This window comes from Erinaceus europaeus, chromosome 18 (assembly GCF_950295315.1).
Source record: "Erinaceus europaeus chromosome 18, mEriEur2.1, whole genome shotgun sequence".
Taxonomy (NCBI): Eukaryota; Metazoa; Chordata; class Mammalia; order Eulipotyphla; family Erinaceidae; genus Erinaceus; species Erinaceus europaeus.
In genome coordinates, this window is record NC_080179.1 from 68,225,650 (window position 1) to 68,249,985 (window position 24,336).

At 45.6% G+C, this 24,336-nt stretch overlaps 1 protein-coding gene across 2 annotated transcripts in view; it reads left to right on the forward strand.

Annotated features, from left to right (window-relative positions):
• The window catches only part of KIF5C (kinesin family member 5C), a 206,979-nt gene that overhangs the window by 148,688 nt on the left and 33,955 nt on the right, over positions 1–24,336 (forward strand). For both annotated transcript variants that reach the window (XM_007522235.3, XM_060178097.1), the window contains exons 13-16: positions 4,469–4,537; positions 6,244–6,450; positions 9,159–9,305; positions 19,454–19,642. In XM_007522235.3, coding sequence (XP_007522297.1) covers positions 4,469–4,537; positions 6,244–6,450; positions 9,159–9,305; positions 19,454–19,642 — 612 coding nt within the window. The remainder of the gene's footprint in view (positions 1–4,468; positions 4,538–6,243; positions 6,451–9,158; positions 9,306–19,453; positions 19,643–24,336) is intronic.

Sequence of the window (24,336 nt, forward strand, 5' to 3'; positions counted from 1 at the left end):
CATATGTGGTAGCAGAGAGATAGAGCAGAGTTATGTAAGATAAACAAATTGACATTGTCTTGTTTGTTTTTTACCAGAGCACTTGCTCAGCTCTGGCTTTCGCTGGTGCTGAGTACTGCATCTGAGACTTGCGGTCCCTCAAACACGCAAGTCTGTGGTGTGAACCATTGTGCTATTTCCCTCAGCCCTCCATCATTGTTATTTGAATTTTTACTGTTTTACCAGAACACTGCTCCTCTCTGGTTTATGGTGGTGTTGGGGATTGAACATGGTATCTCAGAGTCTCCAGCATCAAAGTCACTTTGCATAACCATTACCCGTCAGGGCTAGGGAGAGAGCACGATGGTTATGCAAAGACTCTCATGCCTGAGCCTCCAAGGTCCTAGGCTCAGTTCGCAACACCACCCTACGCTAGAGCCCGAGCAGTGCTCTGGTAAAAATAAAATAAAATAAAACGTAAAAGTGACCATAATCCTGTTCTAAATCCTTAATGATATTCCCTTAGTAAAGGCAAGTTTCATCTTAAAAATGTCTCTGCTGCAGTGAGCGACGATCATTATGCCTCCGCCCCATCCCATCACCTGTGGTCTTTCTTAATCCCCTTCAGAGCTCCTAGGCCTCAGGACTGCTGGAGACCCTAGAGCTATTCAGCGTTGGCAGAAGCACAAGCTGCACCTTACTGCACTGACACTTTTGCTGCCAGGAAGACATTTTAATAAGTAAAAATGACCAATGACTAGCTGGCAACTCGCCTATTTAGTGTATCCAAAAATTCAAGTACAAGGATAATTTTTTTCCCCAGAAAAGTGCTTTGAAATCCATTATCCATGGTCTAGATAGGTCCTACTAGTCAGAGTTAGCACAGTGCTGGCCTAAGAGAGGCGCGTGAATGTGCCTCTAACCCACAGGTTAGAAAAGTGCTGAGATTCATCAAAAACCCACTAGACTGTTCTAATTCCTTAGTGATGTTCCCTTAATAAAGGCAAGTCTTGGGGGCCTGGCAGTAGCACACCAGGGTAAGCACACATGGAGTGAAACACAGGGATCAGCATAAGGATCCTGGTTTGAGCCCCCGGCCCCCCACTTGCAGGGGGGAGTCGCTTCACAAGCAGTGATGTAGGTCTGCAGGTGTCTGTCTTTCTCTCCTCTTCTCTATCTTCCCTTCCTCTCTCCATTTCTCTCTGTTCTATCCAACAACGACAACAACAACAACAATAGACAACAAAGGGAACAAAAGGGAAAAAAACAGCCTCCAAAGCGCAGTGAATTCGTGGTGCAGGCACCGAGTGCCAGCGATAACCCTGGAGGCAAAAAACAAACAAAAAATAAAATAAAGGCAAGTCTCATCTTAGAAACGTCTCTGCTACAGCGAGTGATTCCTGTCCTTGTAGTGTAAACTGGCTCTTTTTCCTTCCCAGAGGGGGCTCAGGGCTTTGGGGTTGTCACCGTACCTCTGGAATGCCACGTCCCAGCCTGCCACCTAGTAGGGACTTCTCCCATCTCTTCTGTCACTCAGAGCCCCTGCTCACACGTCCCAGGGGGAGAGATGAAGAGATAGTAGCTCCCCAGTGTCAAACTCCTCGAGCCTTTCACGCTAATGTTGTTTAATATTTATACGCTGAGGAGCACAAACACATCCCTGGTAATGGACATGTCTGAGTTTACAAAGCAGATGAGAAATTAGATCCAACAAAGTAGCCTCCCGAGTTGTGAAGGCACCATACTGTGGCGTGATCACTTTGGCAGGATTACCCCAATCCCTGCCAGAAATGTGGCTTGGGAAGGAAAATCCAGGGTTTGCAGATGCACGCTCTGTCACCAGCAGCCCGCGAGAAAGCTGCACTGTGCTTTTTGTCTTTCCTGAAGGCACGGTGAGCAGGAAACCCAGGGGCTGGGATGGGAGCCTCCGCTTCCAGGGCACATTCTGTAACCTATCCTATCTGTGTGCACCCGGCATAGAGAGACCCAGGAGCATTAAGCTGAGCCTGACTCTGCCTGGGGGGTTAGGTCCCCAGTGCCCTCAAGGCGGGGGGGTGGGAGGTTCCCTGTGCTTCTAAGGGAGAAGTTCAGTCAGTCCAGTCCCGGTGTCTTTGCAGGCATCTGAGTACATGATGGTCTTTGTAGATAAAGCTGAGGTGGTTGTTTTTTTCCCTCTAAGATTTTATTTATTTTATGAGAAAGATAGGAGGAAAGAAAGAGAGAAAAGAACCAGACATCACTGTGGTACATGTGCTCCTGGGGCCAGAACTCAGGACCTCATGCTTGACAGTCTGATGCTTTATCCACTGCGCCACCTCCCAGACCACTCTTTTCTTTTTATTTTTATTGCCACCAGCGTTCTGGGGTTATTGGTGGGGCTCAGTGCCTGCATGATGAATCTACCTGGTAATCATATATTTCCCTTTCCTTTTTTTTTTTCTTTGATAGAGCCAAAGGAAAATTGAGAAGGAATAGGGAGATAGAGAGAAAGAGAGACACCTGCAACACTGGTCATGTTGAGTCATGACTCTTTCCCCTTGCATTTGGGGTCCAAGGTTCTTGAATATGGCAATATGTGCACTCAACTGGGTGTACCACCGCCTGACTCTGGGACACTCAGTCTTAATGCAGTGAAATGCCATCTTCCTGGTGTGCTGGCCACAGTACATGGATGGGGCATGGCAGGCTGTGGAAGTCTGTGCTCTGTTTGGAGCAGTGGGAGCTGGAACCCCCAGTGGCAGGAAACATGAACACAGATTTGCCCTTGAGAACATCTTTTATCTCTCTCTCACTTAAAAATTTAAATGATCTCTCCCTATATATCAATTTCTAAATGACTTTATTGGTGCACCTAGTTGAGCACACGTATCACTATACACGAGTACCCCAATTCAAGCTCGTAGCTCCTTTCTGCAGGAGGGATGTCTCCTGAGCAGTGAAGGAGTGCTGCAGGTGTCTGTTTTCTTTCTTCCTCTCTATCTTCCCCTGTCTTCTCAGTTTTTCTCTGTCCTCTCAAAACAGAAGAAAGAGAGAGAAGGAGCAAGAAAGAGAAGAAAGGAAAAGAGAAGGAAGGAAGACAGTGGATTCACTGTGTAGCCACTGAGCCCTGGGGATAATCCTGGTGGTGATAAAAATTAGTTTATTTCACCCTAATTTCGGTGATTTCAGTCCCTCTGGTTGCTTTAGGGTTCCTTTGTTCCTCTTCTTCTAAGACTTTAAGGTGTGCAGTTAGGTCTTCTGCTTGAGATTTTTCTTGTTCTCTAACGTGCGCTTGTATGGCTGTGAGTTTCCCTCTAAGTACTGCTTTAGCTGTGTCCCAAATATTTCGATAGCTCGTGTGTTGATTTTCATTTGATTCTAGGAACATCTGAATTTCTTGCTAGAGTTCCTCTTTGACTAAGCGGTTGTTAAGCAGTATGTTGTTGAGTTTCCAAATTTTGTGACTTACTAAGTTTCTTTCTTTTTACTGTTAACAAAAGTGTTATCTGTACTCCATTGTGGTCTGAGAAGATACTTGGGATAGTTTCAATGATTTTGAATTTGTTGATACAGTACCACTGATACCACTTAACATGTGGTTTATCCTTAAAATCAGTTTACCAGGGGAAATGATTTACAAGACTGATGCTGTCACAGCTGTGCAGCTTATCTCCCTATGGTGGCAAAAGTAAGAATTAACATTTCCACACCGTCTTCCTTGAGTCTCTACCCCCTCAAGCTGGTAAAAGCAATGAACGACTCATCAAAATAAGGGTCTGCTAATCCCAAAGATTAATTCAGTAGTAAGTGTTTCCTGTGGTTTTTTAAGAGGAGGGAATGCTGGCTCCCCCCTACCTGTTACATAGACATGTTTGACAAGATGTAGAACATGAATATATTACAGTGCAGATAGTGAAAATATTCACACCTATGTCTAGCATTTTAGAATAAAGAGGCATAGCTCCAAAATCTCCTCTAGTTCCCAAACCCTAAATCTTTCATTTCTGTATGAGTGGCAATTGGGTAGGAAGCATTAGACACTGCATTTCCCAGAGAACCTAGATTTTCATCTGATGAGAAAGGCCTGTAAAGCGTTTAACCAAATCAAGGCTCCAGAACCAGTCTCTATTTTGTAGAGAAATACCACACAACTCTTTTGTCGTCGTCGTCATCCTCCTCCTCCTCCTCCTCCTCCTCCTCCTCCTCTTCCTCTTCTTCTTCTCTTTCTCCTCCTCCTTTATTTATTTACTAATGGTGGCAGGGCAGAGGAACCAGAACATAATTCTTGCACATTTGGTAGCTGGGATCAAAAAACTTGGAGCCTCATATTCAAGAGTTCAGCATTTCTACTCTCCCCCAGCTGCCCTCCTCATCTTTTTAGCAAGCAAATGATTGGCATTCTGTTGTCTACCTGTCTTCTGGAAGCGGGACATCAAAAGCGACACAAATAACAAAAAACCAAACCAACACAAACAAGAACAAGACCAACTAACCTCATGTTTCATTTTAGGATGATGAAATTAACCAGCAGAGCCAGCTGGCTGAGAAACTTAAGCAACAGATGCTGGATCAGGATGAGGTAAAGAATTTAACCAAAAATCTCTTTTACAGCTTCCCCCCTACCCTCCATTATTACACCATCATCGGTGTGTACTCTAGAAATTAAATTTGCAAAGAGACTTTCAAATTCACTGAATCTGGTTGAAATTTCCTGGTAGGCTTCCTCTCAATACCTGCATGAAGTTCGTTTTAGCTGAATTTAGAAAATGAATGTGTGGTTTCATAGAATTCTGAGCCTTGGGGTGTGCTGTCCACCGCAAATCAAAGAGCTCAGACTGAAGAGGGAGGGAGGCAAGGCTGACACTTCAGGCTGCTGTTCTTTTGAGCCTTTTCTGGTTTTGCGAATCAGCCCACGCAGAGGTCTGACATACCCCATTTCTCATGCCATCTAGTGGTGGTGGTGGGGAATCCAGGAAAGTAGAAGAGGAGAAAAAGGAGAAAGGGCTCCACCAGTTAGCGTTTGTGTTTGCATTTCATACAGTGAAAAGGAAGACAGTTGTTTCCATTTCCTCCTGAGATGACCTTTGAATCTCCAGGAAAAGTTTTCATTGCATTTCATCTGGCCCAGTATTTCACAATCAGGTACCTAAGCAAAGGACAAATAACCAGCCTGTCAAATGTCTATAATTAATAGTCCTGTTGCTGAGGACCATCTCTCTCTCTCTCTTTTGTGTACTTGAAGGGTACTTTCCACTTTATCACTAAATTGCTACATATTGGACCCCATGATGCAGTGTACTAGGTGACTTTCTCTCTCCAGACTTCCCAAGTCTCAGACCCTGCAGTCATTCCCATCCTATTCCTCCTCTTCCTCATCTCCAGGGTAAGAACTGTGCTCCCTGCCCAAACACTCCCCTTAGCAGGAGTGTTTAGCACCTGCACCTTTCCACTTAGATGACTTATATATTATGTACCATATTGTTTTCATTTTCATATAAAATGTATTTGCTCACTTACTAATTACTGTGGAAGAGAGAGAATGATCACACGCTGTGCCGGAGGTCACACTTGGGACCCCGGGCTTGAGGGTTCTGATGCTTTTATCCACTGTGCCGTCTCCTGACTGTATACTGTCTTCTCTACTTTCAATACAGGCTTCGTCGATTACAGGGAAATATGCTGGGCGGCAGGATAATGAGAACACCCATAAGCCCAGACACTTACTTTTATTTTTTTAATTTAATTCTTTTTTTAATTTGTAAAGGGTGTGCCACCATCTGGCCCCTGTTAATTTGTGATTAACAGTAGGCTATACGATTGTAAAGTTACACTGTGTAGGTCCACACCACACCCACCACCAAAGTCCTACATGCCCACCCTCCCACCTCCCCACCATAATTCTCACATATCTTAGAAACAGTTTGCTTACCTCTGTTCAGACACTTAATTTTGATTAGTGTGGATGTTTGGGGGTATACCCATCTGTATATTATACATCTATGATGTACGGTAAGAAAAAGCAGTAACTACCCTTTCAAATTGTTGCTGGTTGACTCTGAAACTAACCATTTTTGAAATTTTTGATATTTGAAAATGATAGCATGCTGTTTTTTTTTTTTTTAAGTTTCATGTCTGGGCTATTCAGTGGGGTTACCAGTTATGCTGAGTCTTCCTAGCGTGTCTTCTCTGCCTGTCCTTGAAACACTGCTTTTATTTTGGCTAGAATGCAGAATGTAAGTCTGGAGCGGTAGCGTTAACCAGTTGCGTGTGATCCCATTTCCCCAGCTTTTGGCCTCCACCAGAAGAGACTATGAGAAGATGCAGGAGGAGCTGACCCGCCTCCAGATTGAAAACGAGGCAGCGAAAGATGAAGTCAAGGAAGTCCTCCAGGCCCTGGAGGAACTGGCTGTCAATTACGACCAGAAGTCACAGGAAGTGGAAGACAAGACCAGGGCCAATGCGCAGCTGACAGATGAGCTGGCCCAGAAAACGGTGGGTGCGTGTGTGTGTGTGTGTGTGTCTGTGTGTGTGTGTGTGTGTGTGTGTGTGTGTGTGTGTGTGTGTGTGTGACTTCCTCGGCTGCTGTTCTTCTGTTGACACCACCTAGGAAAAGCAATTTCATTTCATACTTCGATACATTTTCCAGGTTGCTCAACAATTAAAATTCTCTAGTGGTGTGCTTGAGTTTGGTCCACACATCCTGGAACTGCATATCACATTTGTTTATAGCCAGGACATTAATACCATCAGCCATGGAACCTTGTACATTAGTTGAGAATGTTCCAGACTTTGGAATCAGAAAAATCTTGGGTACAAATTTCACTCTGTGTGTGTGTGTGTGTGTGTGTGTGTGTGTGTGTGTGTGTGTTGGGGGGGGCAGTGGGCAGCAGGTGAGCACCTGCAGGGGTGTATGGCGGGGGAAAAGCTTCATGAGTAAAGGAGCAGCGCTGCTATCTCTCTTCTCTCTGTCTCTGTCCCTTCCTCTCTAGCTATTAAACAAAACAAGCAAACAAAGATCATTGAGCCTTAATTGAGACATTTAAACTTCTGGAGTATTTGTTTCCTTATCTTTAACTATTTTGAAAATGACATACTCTTCCTAGCTCTGAGAATTAGTGACAGTTTATTTAAAGCTCTTAGCACAGATGTTTGTATGGGCTACACTATCAATACATCTCAAAATGTGATATCCATGGGTGAACGTGGATGGATAACCTGTGCAAGAAAGGAATGTCACTCTTCTTCTTAACACCCTTTTGTGTGAAATCCCTAGTCTCCCCACAGTTCTTTGTCTGCACCTGGGTGTCAGCTGTGCCAGTGTGCCCCTCGTTCCATTTTACACCAGTGCTCTAGCTAACCTGCGTCCCGCCTGCCATCTCCCGGGGACAGCGGCTGTAGGTCTCACATGCTGAATTGCTGGCAGCGTGGCTAAGGGCATGTGGTGAGGTGTCTGCTGGGGTATGCGTCCATTTTGTCCTCTCCTACCTTGAAAATAGGTACTGGGAGCTGGGCGGCTATGACTGGCTGCCCTTTGCACCTTGGCCCAATGTCCCGGTATCAGGGGACTGAGCCCAGCCTGGTTGGTGGAAAACATCCAGGCCTCCTGGGCGTAGAGAAGCAGCAGATGGCACAGGGAAACATTAATCTGACCGCAGGGCTGATGGGAAATGGTCCTCATGCACGGAGATTCTGGGAAAATATTTTTTCTATTGCCACCAGGGTTGTCTCTGGAGTTCAGTCCCTACACAACAAATCCACTGCTCCAGGCAGCCTTTTTTCCCCTTCTTCTTCTTTTTGATACAGACAGAAATTGAGAGGGCAGTGGAGAGAGGGAGAGAGTAAGAATGATACCTGTAGGAGCCGGGCGGTAGCACAGCGGATTAAGCACACATGGTGCTAAGCAAAAGGATCAGCAGAAGGATCCTGGTTCTAGCCCCCAGCTCCCTACCTGTGTGTGTGTGTGGGGGTCCCTTCACAGGTGGTAAAGTGGGTCTGCAGGTGTCTATCTTTCTCTCCCTCTCTGTCTCCCCCCTCAATTTCTTTCTGTACTATACAGTAACAACAACAACAATAATAATAACAACAAGGGCAGCAAAATATGGCCTCTAGGAGTAGTGGATTCGTAGTGCAGGCACTGACCCCCAGAGATAATCCTTGAGGCAAAAAAAAAAAAAAAAAGGAATGATACCTGCAACCAACCCTGTTTCACCATTTGTGAAGCATTTCCCCTGCAAGTAGAGACTGAGGACTTGAATCCGGGTCCCTGAGCCTAGTAGTGTGTGCACTCTACTAGGTGAGCCACTCCCCCAGCCCCAAAGGAGATAGATGCTTTTCACAACTTACCAAGAACAGAGCTGATGCAGCTTCAAGTTTTCAAAACAACGAAAGAAGCAGTGACTATGCCAGAACAAAAGTAACTAGAGAAATAATGGCCTCCTAGGAAGGGGGATTTGAATTCCTCTACTTACTGTTTGCTACAAAATTCTTTTAACTAGTTTTAGGGTTTTGTTGTTGTTGTTTTCATTTGTTTGTTTCTTAAAACAATGAAGCATTTCCCACAGTATGATTCTTATGCTCTATGGAGCTAAGGCATCACTAAACGGGCGTCACCCCTCCCTTTTATTTTTCTTTTTATCATCAGAGTATCACTTAGCTTAGAGATAAAACCTGGGATGTCTTGTATTTAAGCCCTATATACTGTCGCTGCAATAACCTCTGTGTCCCTTGAGAGTTTTTTCCAAGTTGTTTTCTCAACTCAACAGTGTCCCTTTGGACCTTCCAGATCCATCTATTTTCAGCTCAGATGGGAATTTGGAAGTGGTTCAGGGAGCAGGTGTATTTTGGGGATGTTTGCAGATCTGTTTAGACCCAGGAGAACACAGGCTAAAATAGAACATCTGGTAGGTAAGATGATGTGATTAAACATTATAAACCCAAGGGCTCCTTTTGGACTTTATTTTTAATAAACAAACCTAATTCACTAACCTGGAGAATTGTCATTTGATACGCTGACAAAAAGGACATAAATCCAAGATAAATTCAGAGAAAGCTGTACCAGCCCTTGTTTGCTTCAAAAGGATGCTCATGTTGAAATCCTGTGACATGACAAAAGAATTCCATCCAACATTATGTTGTTAATCTTTGCAGAGATGGAGTGGACGGGCAGCCCTTTTAATTTGTTGTTAAAACTTGTCCTGCAGACGACACTGACAACCACACAGCGAGAGCTGAGTCAGCTGCAAGAGCTTAGCAACCACCAGAAAAAAAGAGCCACTGAGATCCTGAACTTGCTGTTAAAAGACCTGGGGGAGATCGGGGGAATCATTGGAACCAATGATGTCAAGACGGTGAGCTACCCCTCTTTCCACTCTCACACCATCTGACAATGGTTTAAGTCTGTGCTTGTAGGGCCTATTTGTTGTCTTTGCTATGTGGCATAGTTCTTTGTACCTACTGTGTACTTGGTCCTATGTGAATGAATGATCAAAGGGCCAAGTGACTGATTGAATGATTTCTTGGGTAAGAAAGAGGAGGAGAAAACAAAGCAATTTCCCCAAGCAGGCACTGTCTTCAAGTCTTTATTAGCTTTATGTAAGGTGGTGGTTCATACCTCAGATTTTTATGTCATCACAAAAGAGTTTGGAATTGGAAAGAATTAATTAACGAGCAGTGCTCATCTCAGGAATTGCATTGCTCCTTTTTCTGTGAGAATCCAGCAGAGTGAAAATTCCCCCAACCAATCAGGAAAGCTTTCAGCTGAAAATAATAAGATTCTAATAGTGGCTTCAAAAATAAGCCACATTTAATTATTATTCACAATATGAGAAATTTAGGAACTTGCTATTCAGATTGTGATCTGCATTACTTGAGGACTCTTTGACTCACCTCAGACCTACTGAATCAGAAATGTGTTATATAAAATGTATCCACCCAGAGCCCAGAGCACTGCTCAACTGTGCTTTATGGTGGTGCTGAGGATTGAACATTAGGACCTTGGAGCCTCAGGGGTAAGTCTTTTGCATAATCATTATGCTATCTCCCTTGGAAATATGTATTTTTATCAAGCTGAGAAACCACACACACACACACACACACACACACCCTTCTCAGTTCTTATGCTTATTTAAATTTTAAAAACAATTGTTGGTTTGATGCAATGTCTTTCAATCTCAATTCAGCCTTTTTTTTTTCTACTCTTCTCTCCCCCTTTTTTCTCTGTGGGTTACCTTTCATACTGGTCAAATTTTGCCTCTAGATATTGAGATAGCTGCTATAGCACCAATCACTACATACTCACAAAGACTGTTTAAGGCAGAAAGGGCTGAAGAGGCAGCTAGCTACCTTTCATCCAAGAAGACGCTGTATCCCCAGGAGGCCTCCAGTAGCCATCTCTTTATACACTATCGATTGGTCACGTGAGCCCCACAGACTGCAAGGGAAGCTGAGAAAGCAAAGGGAAATTATGATTGACTTAAACCAATTGTGATTAACATCCTGGAGCTGTGCTCACAGATGCCATTGAAAACAAGGAAGTGCAGGGAGGTGAGGAGAATGGAGGGCGGGTTAAAGTTATTCCTGAGTCAGAAGTAGAGGGGGCAACGAATGGACTGAACAGTGCCATCCACCAACAGCAATGAACGATTTCTAACATTATCGTGAAACGGTTGAAAAAGAAACTGGAGACAGTTAAAGAAAACGGCTTTAGTAAGCTATAATTGACATAAACTGCATACATGTGCATTTTGAGAAGTTTCACCTTCTATATAAACTCATGAAGCCATCAGCAAATAAGATAAAGACTATATCACTTCGGAAATGTATGAATCTGCTTCTAGTCTCTCCTGTTTCATTGGTCAAGTCTTTATACCAATACAATACTATTGTTCTTACGAGAGCTTTATAATAATGCAGTATCTTGTACATCTCAACATAATAGCCATTATTAAATGTATGCCAGTTCTTTTAAGATTTATTTATGGGGCCAGGCAGTGGCACAAATATACAAATAACCATGAGCAAGGACCCAGGTTCAAGTCCCCAGTCCCCACCTGCAAGGGGAAACTTCACCGGTGTGAATAGTACTACAGATGTTTGCCTTTCTTTCCCCCTTTCTCTTGCCCTAGTTATCTCTGTCTGTATCATAGGAAAAAAATTAAGTTAAAAAAAAAGATTTACTGGGAGTCAGGTGGTAGCACAGCGGGTTAAGCGCACGTGGCGCAACGTGCAAGGACTGGCTTAAGGATCCCGGTCCGAGCCCCCGGTTCCCCACGTGCAGGGAATGAAGCTTCGTAGCTTCACAGGCTATGAAGCAGATCTGCAGGTGTCTGTCTTTCTCTCTCCCTCTATGTCTTCCCCTCCTCTCGATTTCTCTCTGTCCTATCGAACAACAAAGACATCAATAATAACTACACCAATAAAACAACAAGGGCAACAAAAGGGAATAAATAAATAAATAAGATTTACTGAGGGTCCAGTTGTTGGGGGATGCACTGGGTTAAACGCACATAGTATGAAGCACAAGGACCCAAGTAAGGATCCCAGTTTGAGCCCCTGGCTCCCCACTGGCAGGGGCAGTGAGGGGAGGGGGGCTTGCTTCACAAGTGGTGAAGCAGGTCTGCAGGTGACTGTCTTTCTCTCCTCCTCTCTATCTTCCCCTCCCCTCTCAATTTATCTCTGTCATATCCAAAGTGGGGGGGGGGGAAGGCCTCCAGGAGCAGTGCTGGCACGCACTGAGCCCCAGTGATAATCCTGAAGGCAAAAAAAAAAGTTAATTAATGGGAGATGGAGGGGATGGGCATGGCAGAGCATCACTCTGGAATATGAAGTGATGGGACCTGAACTTGGGAGCTCATGCACAGGATCTCCTCATGCTACCCCCAAACCACCTGCTGACGGCAGTGTATGCTGATCTTCTCTGGCTAGAGAATGGCCTTACTGCTCTACTTGCACCTCACAAGTCTGTATAGCCAAATGCTTTGAATTTGATTATTTGGCTTTTCAAAGGCCAAACCCTACTTTAGTCTGCATTGTGGGATTTTGAGTTGATGTCATCAGATGTGAGCCAAAGCTCCCCAGATTCCTTGTGCCTGCAGACATTTCACAGGGGCAGCCCTAGAAAGCCCTCTGTGGGTAGCATAACACTTTTCTCTTCTCTTCTCTTCTCTTCTCTTCTCTTCTCTTCTCTTCTCTTCTCTTCTCTTTTTCTTTTCTTTTTGTCTCCAGGGCTATCGCTATTTTATTGGATGCTATTTTTTCCCTTTTGTTGCCCTTGTTTATCATTGTTGTTGTTGCTACTGTTATTGTCGTTATCATTGTTGGATAAGACAGAGAGAAATCGAGAGAGGAGGGGAGAGAAAGACACCTGCAAACCGCTTGTGAAGCAGGTGGGGAGCCGGGGGCTCGAACCAGTTCTTACGTCGGCCCCTTGCGCTTCGCACCACGTGCACTGAAACCACTGTGCTACCGCCCAGCCCCCTAGTGTAACACTTTTGACTAGAGAGTAGGTGACCTCTTGTAAACCAAATCGTTCTTTCATGGAACCTTTGTTGTAACTGAACAGTTCACGAAGCCTTGCCAGTGCTTCTACTTTTAGCCATGAATGTTCCAGCTTGCATGAGCTTAACCCTCGTACGTACGTTCCAGCGTGGCGATTTTATATTTGAAGATTGCATTTTTAGAAGCGTATGGTTGTTGGTGTCGCATAATAAGCTTCTGATGCTGGGTGATTAAATGGTCCTGGAAATCCGAAGGTGATGTTGATTTATGGGGAGCTGGCGTCTACTGCTGACTATAAAGGAAGATATTTTTATGCTCCCTTCTAAAATAGAACTGATGAAAAATGCTAATGAAATCAAGGAGTGTCTAAAAAGAGTCCTTACCTTTGGAAAACGGACGTATGACAGATGATGGTGAAATACTCAACTGGGTGTTTTAAAGATATTTCTGGACTCCAGGCATTGGATGCCCTAGTTAACTTCATGGGCGACTGACTAGCTAGTTTATTGCTTGACAGTTATCACTTACACAGCATCGAATTCTTAAGAGATCTGCTCACCCTTATCAGTCTGATTTGCTTTCTAGTAGAATGTGAGCTAGTGGCAGGAGTGGCATGACTTTGGGTACTGCTTCTCTGGGTTGTGTTTTCCTAGTTTGTGAAGTGATTGGACTGGGGATATATAGTATAATGATTCTGCAAAAGATTTGTTTTCAATTTTTTTTTCAGATACAACATACTTTATTAAAAAAAAAAATCCTCACCCTCCCACTTCCCAAAGATAACCACCATAGTTCTCACAAATCCTAGAAACAGTTGGCTTGTTTCTATTTTTTTTTTGGCAAGTTCATGTGACTCAGAGCTCTAGATTCCGCATATGAGTGAAACCATCTGGTAGCTGTCTTTCATCTCCTTACTTATTGTGCTAAGCATAATCACTTCCAGTTCCATCCGTTTTGTCCCAAAGGACACAATGTCCTCATTTTTTGGCTGCAGAGTAGTATTCCATGGATATATATCACATGGCTTCTTTAGCCAGTCAGTCATCTGCTGACAGGTACTTAGGCTGCTTCCACTCCTTGGCTACTGTGAATATTGCAGCTATATTAATGCCTGTGTGCCCTGTGTGGATATGTGCTTAAGGGTGGTATTGCTAGATGGTAAGGTCATTCCATTTTTATTTGTTTAAAGACTGTCCGTACAGTCTTCCAAAGAGTCTGCGTTAGTTTGCATTCTCTCCAGAGTTCCTTGTTCTCCACCACCTCCCCAACACCTGCCATTTCCTGGTATGTTGATGTCAGCCATTCTCTCAGGTGTGAGATGGTATCTGAGTGGAGTTTTAATTTCATGTAGAAGATTTTCACGCTTGAAGCTGTGAGGTCCCAGGTTTAATCTCTTGCACCACCATAAACCAGAGCTGAGCTGTACTCTAGTCTTTGTCTCTGTCCCTATCTCTTTCTCTCTGTATCATTCTCTCTCTCATTAAAATAAATAGAATACTAGGAGTCGGGCGGTAGCACAGCAGGTTAAGCGCATGTGGCACAAAGCGCGAGGACCGGCTTAGGATCCAGTTCGAGCCCCCGGCTCTCCAACTGCTCGGGGGTCGCTTCACAGGTGGTGAAGCAGGTCTGCAGGTGTCTGTCTTTCTCTCCCCTTCTCTGTCTTCCCCTCCTCTCTCCATTTCTCTTTGTCCTATCCAATAATGACGACATCAGTAACTACAACAATAAAACAACAATAAAACAATAAGGGTAACGAAAGGGAATAAAAAATAAATATTAATAAACTAAAATTAAATAATAAAACAAAATAAATAGAATACTAAAAAATAAAATAAAAGACTAAATCATCTCAAAAGGTTTTAACTCAGCAATTACATGACATGGACAGATACTCCTTAGATCTGCCATCCTGATCACAGACGCTGCTCCCCTTTATTGAGAGCCAGTTCACATCTACATCGTACAAACTTACCGAGGGCAGCAAACTGAACTGCATCATCAGATGTTGCAAAATCATTACAACTAGACCATCTACTATCACCGCTACCCCATTACATAGATGGCTTTATTGATTGATTGATTGATTCCTTTTTCGCCCTTTACTGGGGGATTAATGTTGTACATTTGACAGTGAATACAATAGTTGGTACTTGTTTATTGTGGTGAGAACATTTAAGCTCTCTCCTCTAAGCAGCGTTCAGGTACAGGCAACAGTGTTATTACCCCATAGTCACTGTGCTCTTCTCGAGTTAATGCGAACTTGTTATTCTCATACCTAGAAGATTATACCCTGTCCCCCCATCCAATTGTCCAATCATCCACTACTTCCCCATCTCCCTTCCTCCCCTCCACAGCCATTGAATTTGATTCATTTAGAATCCATTTAATCACACTGACTTCTTTTTTTTCTTTTTTTTACACTGACTTCTTTCAGTCCCTTCCCAACTATCCCCTTTCCAACTATCAGGTCTTATCCCAGCTGGTAGGTGGCCCAGGAATGTCTCCCTGCACTGTCATGAGGCAGCTTCTGCATCCCAGCCCTGTCTCCTGCCAGTCATTTGGAATCATTGTCAGAGCCTGGGGTGGGGGTGAGGGTCTGAATGCCATTTCTGCAATAGCTAGCTCATATTCTTTTTGAAATCACAGTATATTGTAACTACTAACTAAATTACAAATTCCAGGTGGTAAGAAACCTTATGGGGTGTTATTTTATTTTATTTTATTTCATTTTCAAAATCAGGCTTGGACTTAAAAAAAAATCTGTTTAGATACATTTAGAAGACTAGAAGCAGGCTTCAGAAATGTTCACTTGGGGAGTCCGGCGGTAGCACAGCAGGTTAAGCGCACGTGGCGCAAAGCGCAAGGACCGGCGTAAGGATCCCGGTTTGAGCCCCCGGCTCCCCACCTGCAGGGGAGTCGCTTCACAGGCGGTGAAGCAGGTCTGCAGGTGTCTGTCTTTCTCTCCCCTTCTCTGTCTTCCCCTCCTCTCTCCATTTCTCTCTGTCCTATCCAACGACGATGACATCAATAACAACAACACTAATAACTATGACAACAATAAAAAAAAGGGCAACAAAAGGGAAAATAAATATTAAAAAAAAATTTTTTTAAAAGAAAGAAATGTTCGCCTGGGTTAGGGGAAAGACCATCCAGGCATAGAGCACAGAGTGTCCTCATGAGAAGAGCTGGAGAAGAGGAGAGACCCATCCACTCTAGGACGCACTGCTGGCTGGTTCAGCGGTACCCACCTCCAGGAGCTGACATGGCTGTGAACGCCACACGGGAGGGGTGTCTGTCGCTGTCCTATTTCCACACCAGCCCAGCAGCAGATGGGGGCCTGGCCGGGCAGACTTGAAAGGCAATGTTACGCCCCAGTGTTCTTCTGTGGACCATCACAGCAGCAGAACAAACTGAGCTTAGAGATTATGATCTTTTCTTCACCCACTATCTCCATGTTCTTTAGATTCGAAAAGGAGTGTGACAGGAATGGGGGTGGGCGGCAGAGAAATCACCAGTAACCAAAAATCTGTGTGGCTCAGAGAGCGCCCCCATCACATTAAGATGGGATCGGAAGCTGATACCAGGGTTAGATGGTTGGACATTATGACATGTTTTTGCATAGAAAAGTAAAACCAGGAAAACAGGTCCTGACTTCTCTGACAACCCAGTAAATTCTCACACTGCTAATGTAGCTTCTGTGTCCTGTTGCTTGCATGGGCTTATTTGACAAGCACTGGTGGTGAATTTCTGGGGGAGTCGGGGTGGGAAGGAGGTGGACTCCAGATGACAGCCGCTTAGCACTGCCCTCAACTTCCTCTCTCTACCATTTTCAGGGGTGCAACACAAGATTGTGTTCTCAGCTCTCAAATATTTGCTCAAAAGTAAGGTTTTGGTCAATTTGTGACAGCAATAATGACCGAAGTAGGCAGGTAGAGTGTCCCGTCCTGGAGAAACCCAGATGGCTAATGGTCTCCGAACCAGCTGAAACCTCTTTTCATGGGCTGGCTTCTGGACTGTGCTCATTTTCTCCTGAGGTGCGAGGCTGCCCCCTGGTGGCTAAATAAGATAAATGCTCACAAAGTTATTTTGCTCATTTGGTCAGTTCTTTATGGCTGTTCACCCCTCAACAATAATTCTATTTCCTTTAGATGTGTTTTCTTTTCTTTTTTTTTAATTTTTAAAATTTATTTTAGTGAGAAAGAGTAGATACAGAGAGAAAGGTACCATGAGAGAGGAAGAGTCCAGAACATTGCTCAGTTCTGGCTTATGATGGTGCAGGGGATTGAACCTGGGACCTCAGAGCCTCAGGCTTGAAAGGGTTTTTTGCATAACCATTATGCTATCTCCCCAGCCCTAGATGTGTTTTATTTTTCTTGTTATTATTGATGAGAGAGAGAAGTAGAGCATATCTCAGGAACATGTGGTGTCAGGGATTGAATTTGGGACCCTATTCTTGAGAGTCCAATGCTTCATCCATTGAACAAACCCCCCCCCCAGGGGGGGGAACACTGCCAAATAGATTTATTTTTTTCTTTTTTGCCTCCAGGGTTATTGCTGGGGCTTGGTGCCTGCACTACGAATCCACTGCTCCTAGAGGCCTTTTTTTTTTTTCCCTTTTGTTGCCTTTGTTGTTTATCGTTGTTGTTGTTATTGCTGGTGTTGTTGTTGGATAGGACAGAGAGAAATGGAGAGAGGAGGGGAAGACAGAGAGGGGGAGAGAAAGATAGACACCTGCAGACCTGCTTCACCGCCTGTGAAGCGACTCCCCTGCAGGTGGGGAGCCGGGGACTGGAACCGGGATCCTTGAACCTTGTGCTTCGCGCCACTGGCGCTTAACCCGCTTCACTACCACCCGGCCTGCCAAATAGATTTCTATCCCAAGGGATTTGCTTCAATTTTTTTTATTCCCACAGAGCTATGGAATTTATACCAACTGTGAGATCATGCAGGAATTCTCGATGTCAGAATCTTCTGTTTCACAGGTGTATTTAGACTGCTATTCTTAAGGAGTCAAACCTTAAATTGTAAGTTAAATTCATGGTTTCTTGGAAGAAATGGGAAACTAGAATAATGGCGCTGAGAAAACGCATAGGGAGCCTTCCTCTCAAGGGATTTTTTGTAAAGAAAAGCCACTCATTAGCTTCTTTGTTTGAAGCCTTTATAGAAAACCCTTTCTATCCCAGCCCTTGCTTGTAGAACCGTAGCGAAACGATCACACCACTGTGCTCTGGCTCTTGCTGTCCCCCCCCCGGAATTTGCCGCAATGCCATAGTGCTCTCATGTGGTCCTGAGGCTTGAACCTGGGACCTCACACATGGTAAGGTGTGTGTTCTACCAGGTGAGCTGTCTGCTGCCTGGCTTTTTCTCCTGACATAAACTCTTTTACCCTACAAGTCAGTTGTAATGGAGAAGGAAAAAAAAACCAGGTGTATGGAGGGTTATGTTTAGTGGTGAGATATTAAAAAAAACTAATTTACTTATGATATAATCATGGTCTACAGGTACTACAACAAAGCAAGAGATGCTGGGGAGGAAAAGGAATAGAGAGACTGGGGGAAGAGGGAGGAGTTTGAGACCCCTGATGGGGGGGGGCTCACGGTGGATAAAAATGTTCAGCCAGGGGAGTCGGGCTGTAGCGCAGCGGGTTAAGCGCAGGTGGCACAAAGCACAAGGACCGGCATAAGGATCCCGGTTCGAACCCCGGCTCCCCACCTGCAGGGGAGTCGCTTCACAGGCGGTGAAGCAGGTCTGCAGGTGTCTATCTTTCTCTCCTCCTCTCTGTCTTCCCCTCCTCTCTCCATTTCTCTCTGTCCTATCCAACAATGACAACAACAATAATAACTACAATAATAAAACAACAAGGGCAACAAAAGGGAATAAATAAATAAAATAAATATTTAAAAAATATATATAAAAAAATGTTCAGCCAGACACCTGCTCTACAGAATGAGGAAACTGTACACAGGTGTAAGCAAATGCACTGGCATTCATTGACCACCCCCGATAAAAGTTGATAGTGGTTTACAGGAGTATAAGATGACAGGGGAATAGAGTTCCATGCCATACCACCACATCCATCACCCACCACCACAGTCCTGTGCCACCCCGCCGTAGCTCCCACCTCCCATCCCCAAAGAGAACACAGATTTCATGAAGTCTTAGATAGCTTTTGTTTTTTCTTGGAGTTCATGGATTTCAGTTCCTATTTTTATTAGCCTGAGGTTCTCACTAGGGCTCAGTGCTGGCACTACAGACCCACTGCTTCTGATATTTTTTCTTTTCTTTTTTTCTATTTTATTCGGTAGCACAGAGAAACTGAGAGAGTAGTGGTAGACAGAGGAGGAGAGAGAATGAAAAACATGCAGAACTGCTTCAGCACTCAGGAAGCATCCCCCTTGCAAGTGGCAAGTGGGGGCTTGAACTCAGGCCCTTTGCGTGTGGTAAAGTGTGCACTTGACCACGTGTGTCACTGCATGGTTGTCTGTCTTTCACTCCTGTCTTGCTTGACTAAGCATAACAATCTCCAGTTCCATCCATTTTGTCCCCTGGGACCACTGGATCATCTTTTTAAATTGCAGAGTAGCGTTAATGAAGGGTTTGGATGGAAAGTTTCACCTGAAGTTCTAGAGAACATTGGGCTGAATAGACAGTATTTTTTCTAGATTTGATTTTTTTCTCTTGATCATCCCTGGGGCTTCATTGCTCCATGCCATCTTTTTTCAGATCAAAGAGAGGGAAAGAGATAAGAGAGCAGGAGAACACAGCACCAATGCTTCCCTTGGTGGGTGTGGTGGGGACCAGGCTCACGTCCATGACAAGCAACACAGGATCCAAGCCAGCTATCCTGCCGGTCCTAGAGCTCCTGTCCCGGCTTGGTGGTCCCGGAACTAGAGACCCTCAACCCGAGGTCCACAGGCAGACTGAGTGTCCTCATGGCCTCTGGACGTCGTGGCTGGCAGTCAAGTGTCATCTCCGCCCCTCTCCCCCATTCTGTGTTCAGTTGGCGGATGTGAACGGCGTCATCGAGGAGGAGTTCACCATGGCCCGGCTGTACATCAGCAAGATGAAGTCAGAGGTCAAGTCCCTGGTGAACCGCAGCAAGCAGCTAGAGAGTGCCCAGCTGGACTCCAACAGGAAGATGAACGCCAGCGAGCGTGAGCTGACCGCCTGCCAGCTGCTCATCTCCCAGGTGGGTCCTCTGGCCCCTTGTCCCCCTGCCCTTCCCTCACCAGTGGCGGGTGTGCGCAGGGCTGGCTGACACGCCTTGCTCCCTAGAGACTGTCCCCTGGCTCCCTCCTGTAGCAAGAGCCCCGGCGGATGCTCCTGCTACTACTTTGTTTTTGTTGTTATTGTTGTTGTTGCTGGGGCTTCGCCAATCCATGTTCTCTTATTTTAAGTTTATTGGCTAGTAACAGGGAGAAAATGTGAGGGAAAGGGGAGGTAGAGAGGGAGAGAACAAGAGAGACACCCAGAGCACTGCTTCACTTCGCTGAGGAGGAAGGGCGGGCTTGAACCTAGGTCCTTTCGTGTGGTAATTTGCCACTCAACCGGGTTACGTCACCATTCAGCCCCTTTAAGCAGATTCTTTCAGTGGGGTCTGGATTTGACCCTGGTTGGGTGCATGGCAAAGCAGGTACACTCTTCTAGGGGAGCCATTTTGCCACCAGCCCCCCCTCCATTTTTTCTTTTTTAAAGATCTAGGAACTAACAGCCAGACTGTTATTGTTACAGGATCACAGTTTCACACCTCCTCCAAACTTATTCTGAAGATTTTACATGAATTAGATGAATCACTTTCAGTTCCTTCTGAAGAGATGCTGGTCTCAAGCTACCTCTGTCTCTCTATAAATAGGCAGGTGAACAGGAACGGAGAAGAGTGAGCAGTATCTCAAACCCTATTAGGGCTGACGAGAGAGCTCACCCAGCCAGTGCGTCTGCTCAGCCATGCAAATAGCCCTGGGAACCTGGACCCCACTGCACTAGGGGGTGATTTGAAGCTGTGGTATTTTCTTCTCTCCTACTGCACCTTTCTCTCTCTCTCTCTCTCTCTCTCTCTCTCTCTGTCTCTCTCTCTCTTTCATGGCAGAGCAAGAGAGAGTGAAAGAAAAAAACAGCACTGAAGCTTCCTTCAGTGTGGTAGGAGTGGGGCTCAAACCTGGGTTATACACAAGGCAAAGCATAGTACACTATCCAGCTAAACTATCCTGCTGTCCCCACTGATAGTTATCTTCAATGAAAGTGAAAACGAAAACTATTTTTTTCATTTCACGCAGAATACCATTTCCCATTTAAATTATGAAAAGGTTATATGTAAGCCGTCAGATGCAGTGCCACTTCACACGACAGTGAAACAAAATGCCCCCCCTCCCCGCATCTCTTGAGAGACTAAGCATAGAAAGTTACCTGGCAGAATATTAAGAAGTACTTAAAGAAATGTCTAAAAACAAACAAACTAGCCAACTGGAGCATGCAAGTTTATTCAGTTCAAATGGAAATGCTGAGCTGTCTCTGGGTCGAGTTTTGCAGTAATGGGGAAATGTGTTCACACAGGCAAGACGGGGGGGTGGCAAGGAAACGGAGGTCAGTTTGTGAGTGAGACTTGCCCTTCATCTGGATTTGCTTTGCTGTTTTCCAGATTACCTGTTAGGCTGGCAGTGGTGTGCCCTTTGGGACTGTCCTGCCCCCCACCCCCACCCCCACCCCAGGCAGCCAAGCTGGGATGACAAGGAGAGGCCCCATGGTCTTTTTTGTTTTTAATATTTTTTTAAATCTATTTATTTATTTATTTATTCCCTTTTGTTGCCCTTGTTGCTTTATTGTTGTCGTCATTGTTGGATAGAACAGAGAGAAATGGAGAGAGGCGGGGAAGACAGAGAGGAGGAGAGAAAGATAGACACCTGCAGACCTACTTCACTGCCTGTGAAGCGACTCCTTTGCAGGTGGGGAGCCGGGGTCTTGAACCAGGATCCTGGCGCTGGTCCTTAAGCTTTTCGCCACATGCACTTAAGCCGCTGCGCTACCGCCCGACTCCTGGCCCCATGGTCTTCGCCTGTGGCCTTCTGGCCCCATGCTCACAGGCCAGCCTCCACTCCCAGTCTCTGCTCCCTGTGTAGCACAGGGCACACACAGTGTCAGCTAGACCTAGATAAGTGGAGACTGGAGCACAGAGCAGCTGTGGGGTGACCCCGAGGCCCCAGGACCTCTGTAGCAGGGGACGCTAGAGCCCAGCCTCCGAGCATGCTGTAGACGTGGGCCTGGCTTCCGGTGAGCTCAGTCCCTGAGTCTATGGATCCTCTGCTCAGTGGAGTGGGAGTACAGTCAGAGTGGGAGTACAGTCAGGAAGCTTCATGAGCTGCGAAGTGCTGCAGGTGTCTTCCTTCCTCTCCCTCTCCCTATCTCTCTCTCCTCTTAAAAAAGGAAGGGAAGAAATGAAAGGTTTCTGGGAACAGTGGAGTGGTGCAGCTACTGAGCCTTAGCTGCAACCCTGGTAGTCCTGTATGAATCAAATTTGAAACAGTAGATAAGGGGCTAGAAAATAGCTCACCTACTAGACCAAATGAACACTTTGTCCTGGATTTGAGCCCCAGAAGCCTATGGGAGCAACATGCATGATAGCAACTGGAAGCTCTCTGAACGCTGGCACAGCGCTGTGGTCTTGTGTCTCTCTCTTTCCGTCTGTCTCTTTCTAACTGAAGTTGAAAGGAGAAGAAAAGCAGTCAGCCAGGAGCAGTGGAATCATACAAACGTGAAGCCACCAGAAAGAAATCAGAAATAATGCGAGTCAAGTGGCAATTAGAAGCTGTAAAAATACTGTACTGGAGCAGGTCCAGCAAAGTGACCCATCTAACATCCACACGGTCCAGGTTCCAGTCCAGTCCCCACCACACTAGTGGAAGCTGAGGTGCTGTAGGACCTGTCTATCTGTCTCTCCCTCCCTCCCTCTCTCTATCTCTTCCCTCCCCTCCCTCCTTCTTTATAGAAAAAAAAAGAGGAAAAATAATGTTGGAGTGGGTGCCAGGAGCTAGCTCACCCAGTAGAGCGTGCACACCAGCAGGCACAGGAGCCCAGTTTGACTCCTCAGCCATGACATGGAGCCGCCTGGATGGCAAAAGCTTCACAAGCAATGGGCCAGTGATTTGGTGTCTCTCCTCTGTTTCTTCTTCTTCTAGCGTTTGCCCTTCTTCCGTAGCTAGTCAACAGCGTCAGGTTGAGCCTTATGTAAAGTTTTGAGACCTCCTTTGAATCTGGAGAGGTGGCAGTCGTTGACTATGTGGGTCATAGTCTGTCTGGAGCCGCAGGGGCAGTTCGGGTGGTCTCTGGCTCCCCAGCGATGGAACATAGCGGCGCACCGGCCATGGCCTGTTCCATAGCGATTGAGGAGGGCCCGATCATAACGTGCTAGGTCAAAGCCGGGTTGACGCTTGCAGGGGTCTGTGATGAGGTGTTTGTTCTTGACCTCAGCTGACTGCCAGCTCTGTTTCCAAGAGACTGGAACAGAGAAGTTCAGTGTAGGCGTAGGGGACCAGATTGGGTGACGAGACGTCAAGCGTTGGACAGGGTGGGTGAAGATATCCCTGTTTCTTTCTCACTACCTCTCACTCTCCGTCTTGATGAAAAAGAGTCCACTGGCAATGGTGCCATCATGCAGGCATGGAGTCCCAGCAAGGACCCTAATAGCAGGAAAAGATTGAAAAGTGTGACACGAATTTGGCTAGAACCATGTCTGAGAAAGGTAGCAGGAAGAATTTCCCAGGGAGGAAAAAAAAAAAAATTAAAAGACCTTGAGACTGGGCTCGACATGTAAGGAGCCAAAAAGGAAAAGATAGTGTATTTGTTTTTTTTCTTTTTCTTTTATTTAAGAAAGGATTAATTAACAAAACCATAGGGTAGGAGGGGTACAACTCCACATAATTCCCACCACCCAGTCTCCATATCCCACCCCCTCCCCTGACAGCTTTCCCATTCTCTAGCCCTCTGGGAGCATGGACCCAGGGTCTTTGTGGGTTGCAGAAGGTGGAAGGTCTGGCTTCTGTAATTGCTTCCCCACTGAACATGGGCGTTGACTAGTAGATAGTCATTTGATCTGGAGTCGGGCACCCCACCGCCGCTGTGCAGGCTCAGGTAAGAGGGTCCTCAGCCTGAAACATTTTCCTAGTCGTTCTCTCCAGCCTCTTATTTATTTACGTCTAGGTAGAGGCAGAGAATCCAAGGGCCTACAGCACCGCAGCTCCCTTCAGCATGGTACGGGTGGGCTTGAACCTGGGTCTTTCATGTGGCAAAGCAGAGCACTGTCCAGTGAGCTGTTTTACTTGTCTTCCTGCTCCTCTTTTTTTTTTTTTTTTTTGCCTCCAGGGCTATCGCTGAGGCTCGGTGGCCTCACTATGAATCCACCGCTTCTGGAGGCCATTTTTCCCATTTTTATTGCCCTTGTTGTTGTTATTGTTGTTACTACTGCTGTTGTTGCATCGGACAGAGAGAAATGGAAAGAGGAGGGGAAGACAGAGAGGAGGAGAGAAAGACAGACACCTGTAGACCTGCTTCACCGCCTGTGAAGCGACTCCCCTGCAGATGGGGTACTGGGGGCTCGAACCGGGATCCTTACGCCGGTCCTTGCGCCTCATACCACATGTGCTTAACCCGCTGCACTACTGTCCGGCCCCCTCAGTTTTTATTTTAAAATCAGAGCACTGCTCAGCTCTGGCTTATGGTAGTGCAGGGGACTGAACCTGGGACTCAGGCATATAAGCCTTTTTTACTTAACCATTATATTATCTCCCCCTTATCTCACATGCTGGGAGGTGAATAGGGGAGCAAGATCTTGAACAGAATTTATGAGGAATGAGGCAGAGAAGCATGAAGAAGTAGTGGGGTTACTTTCACCCC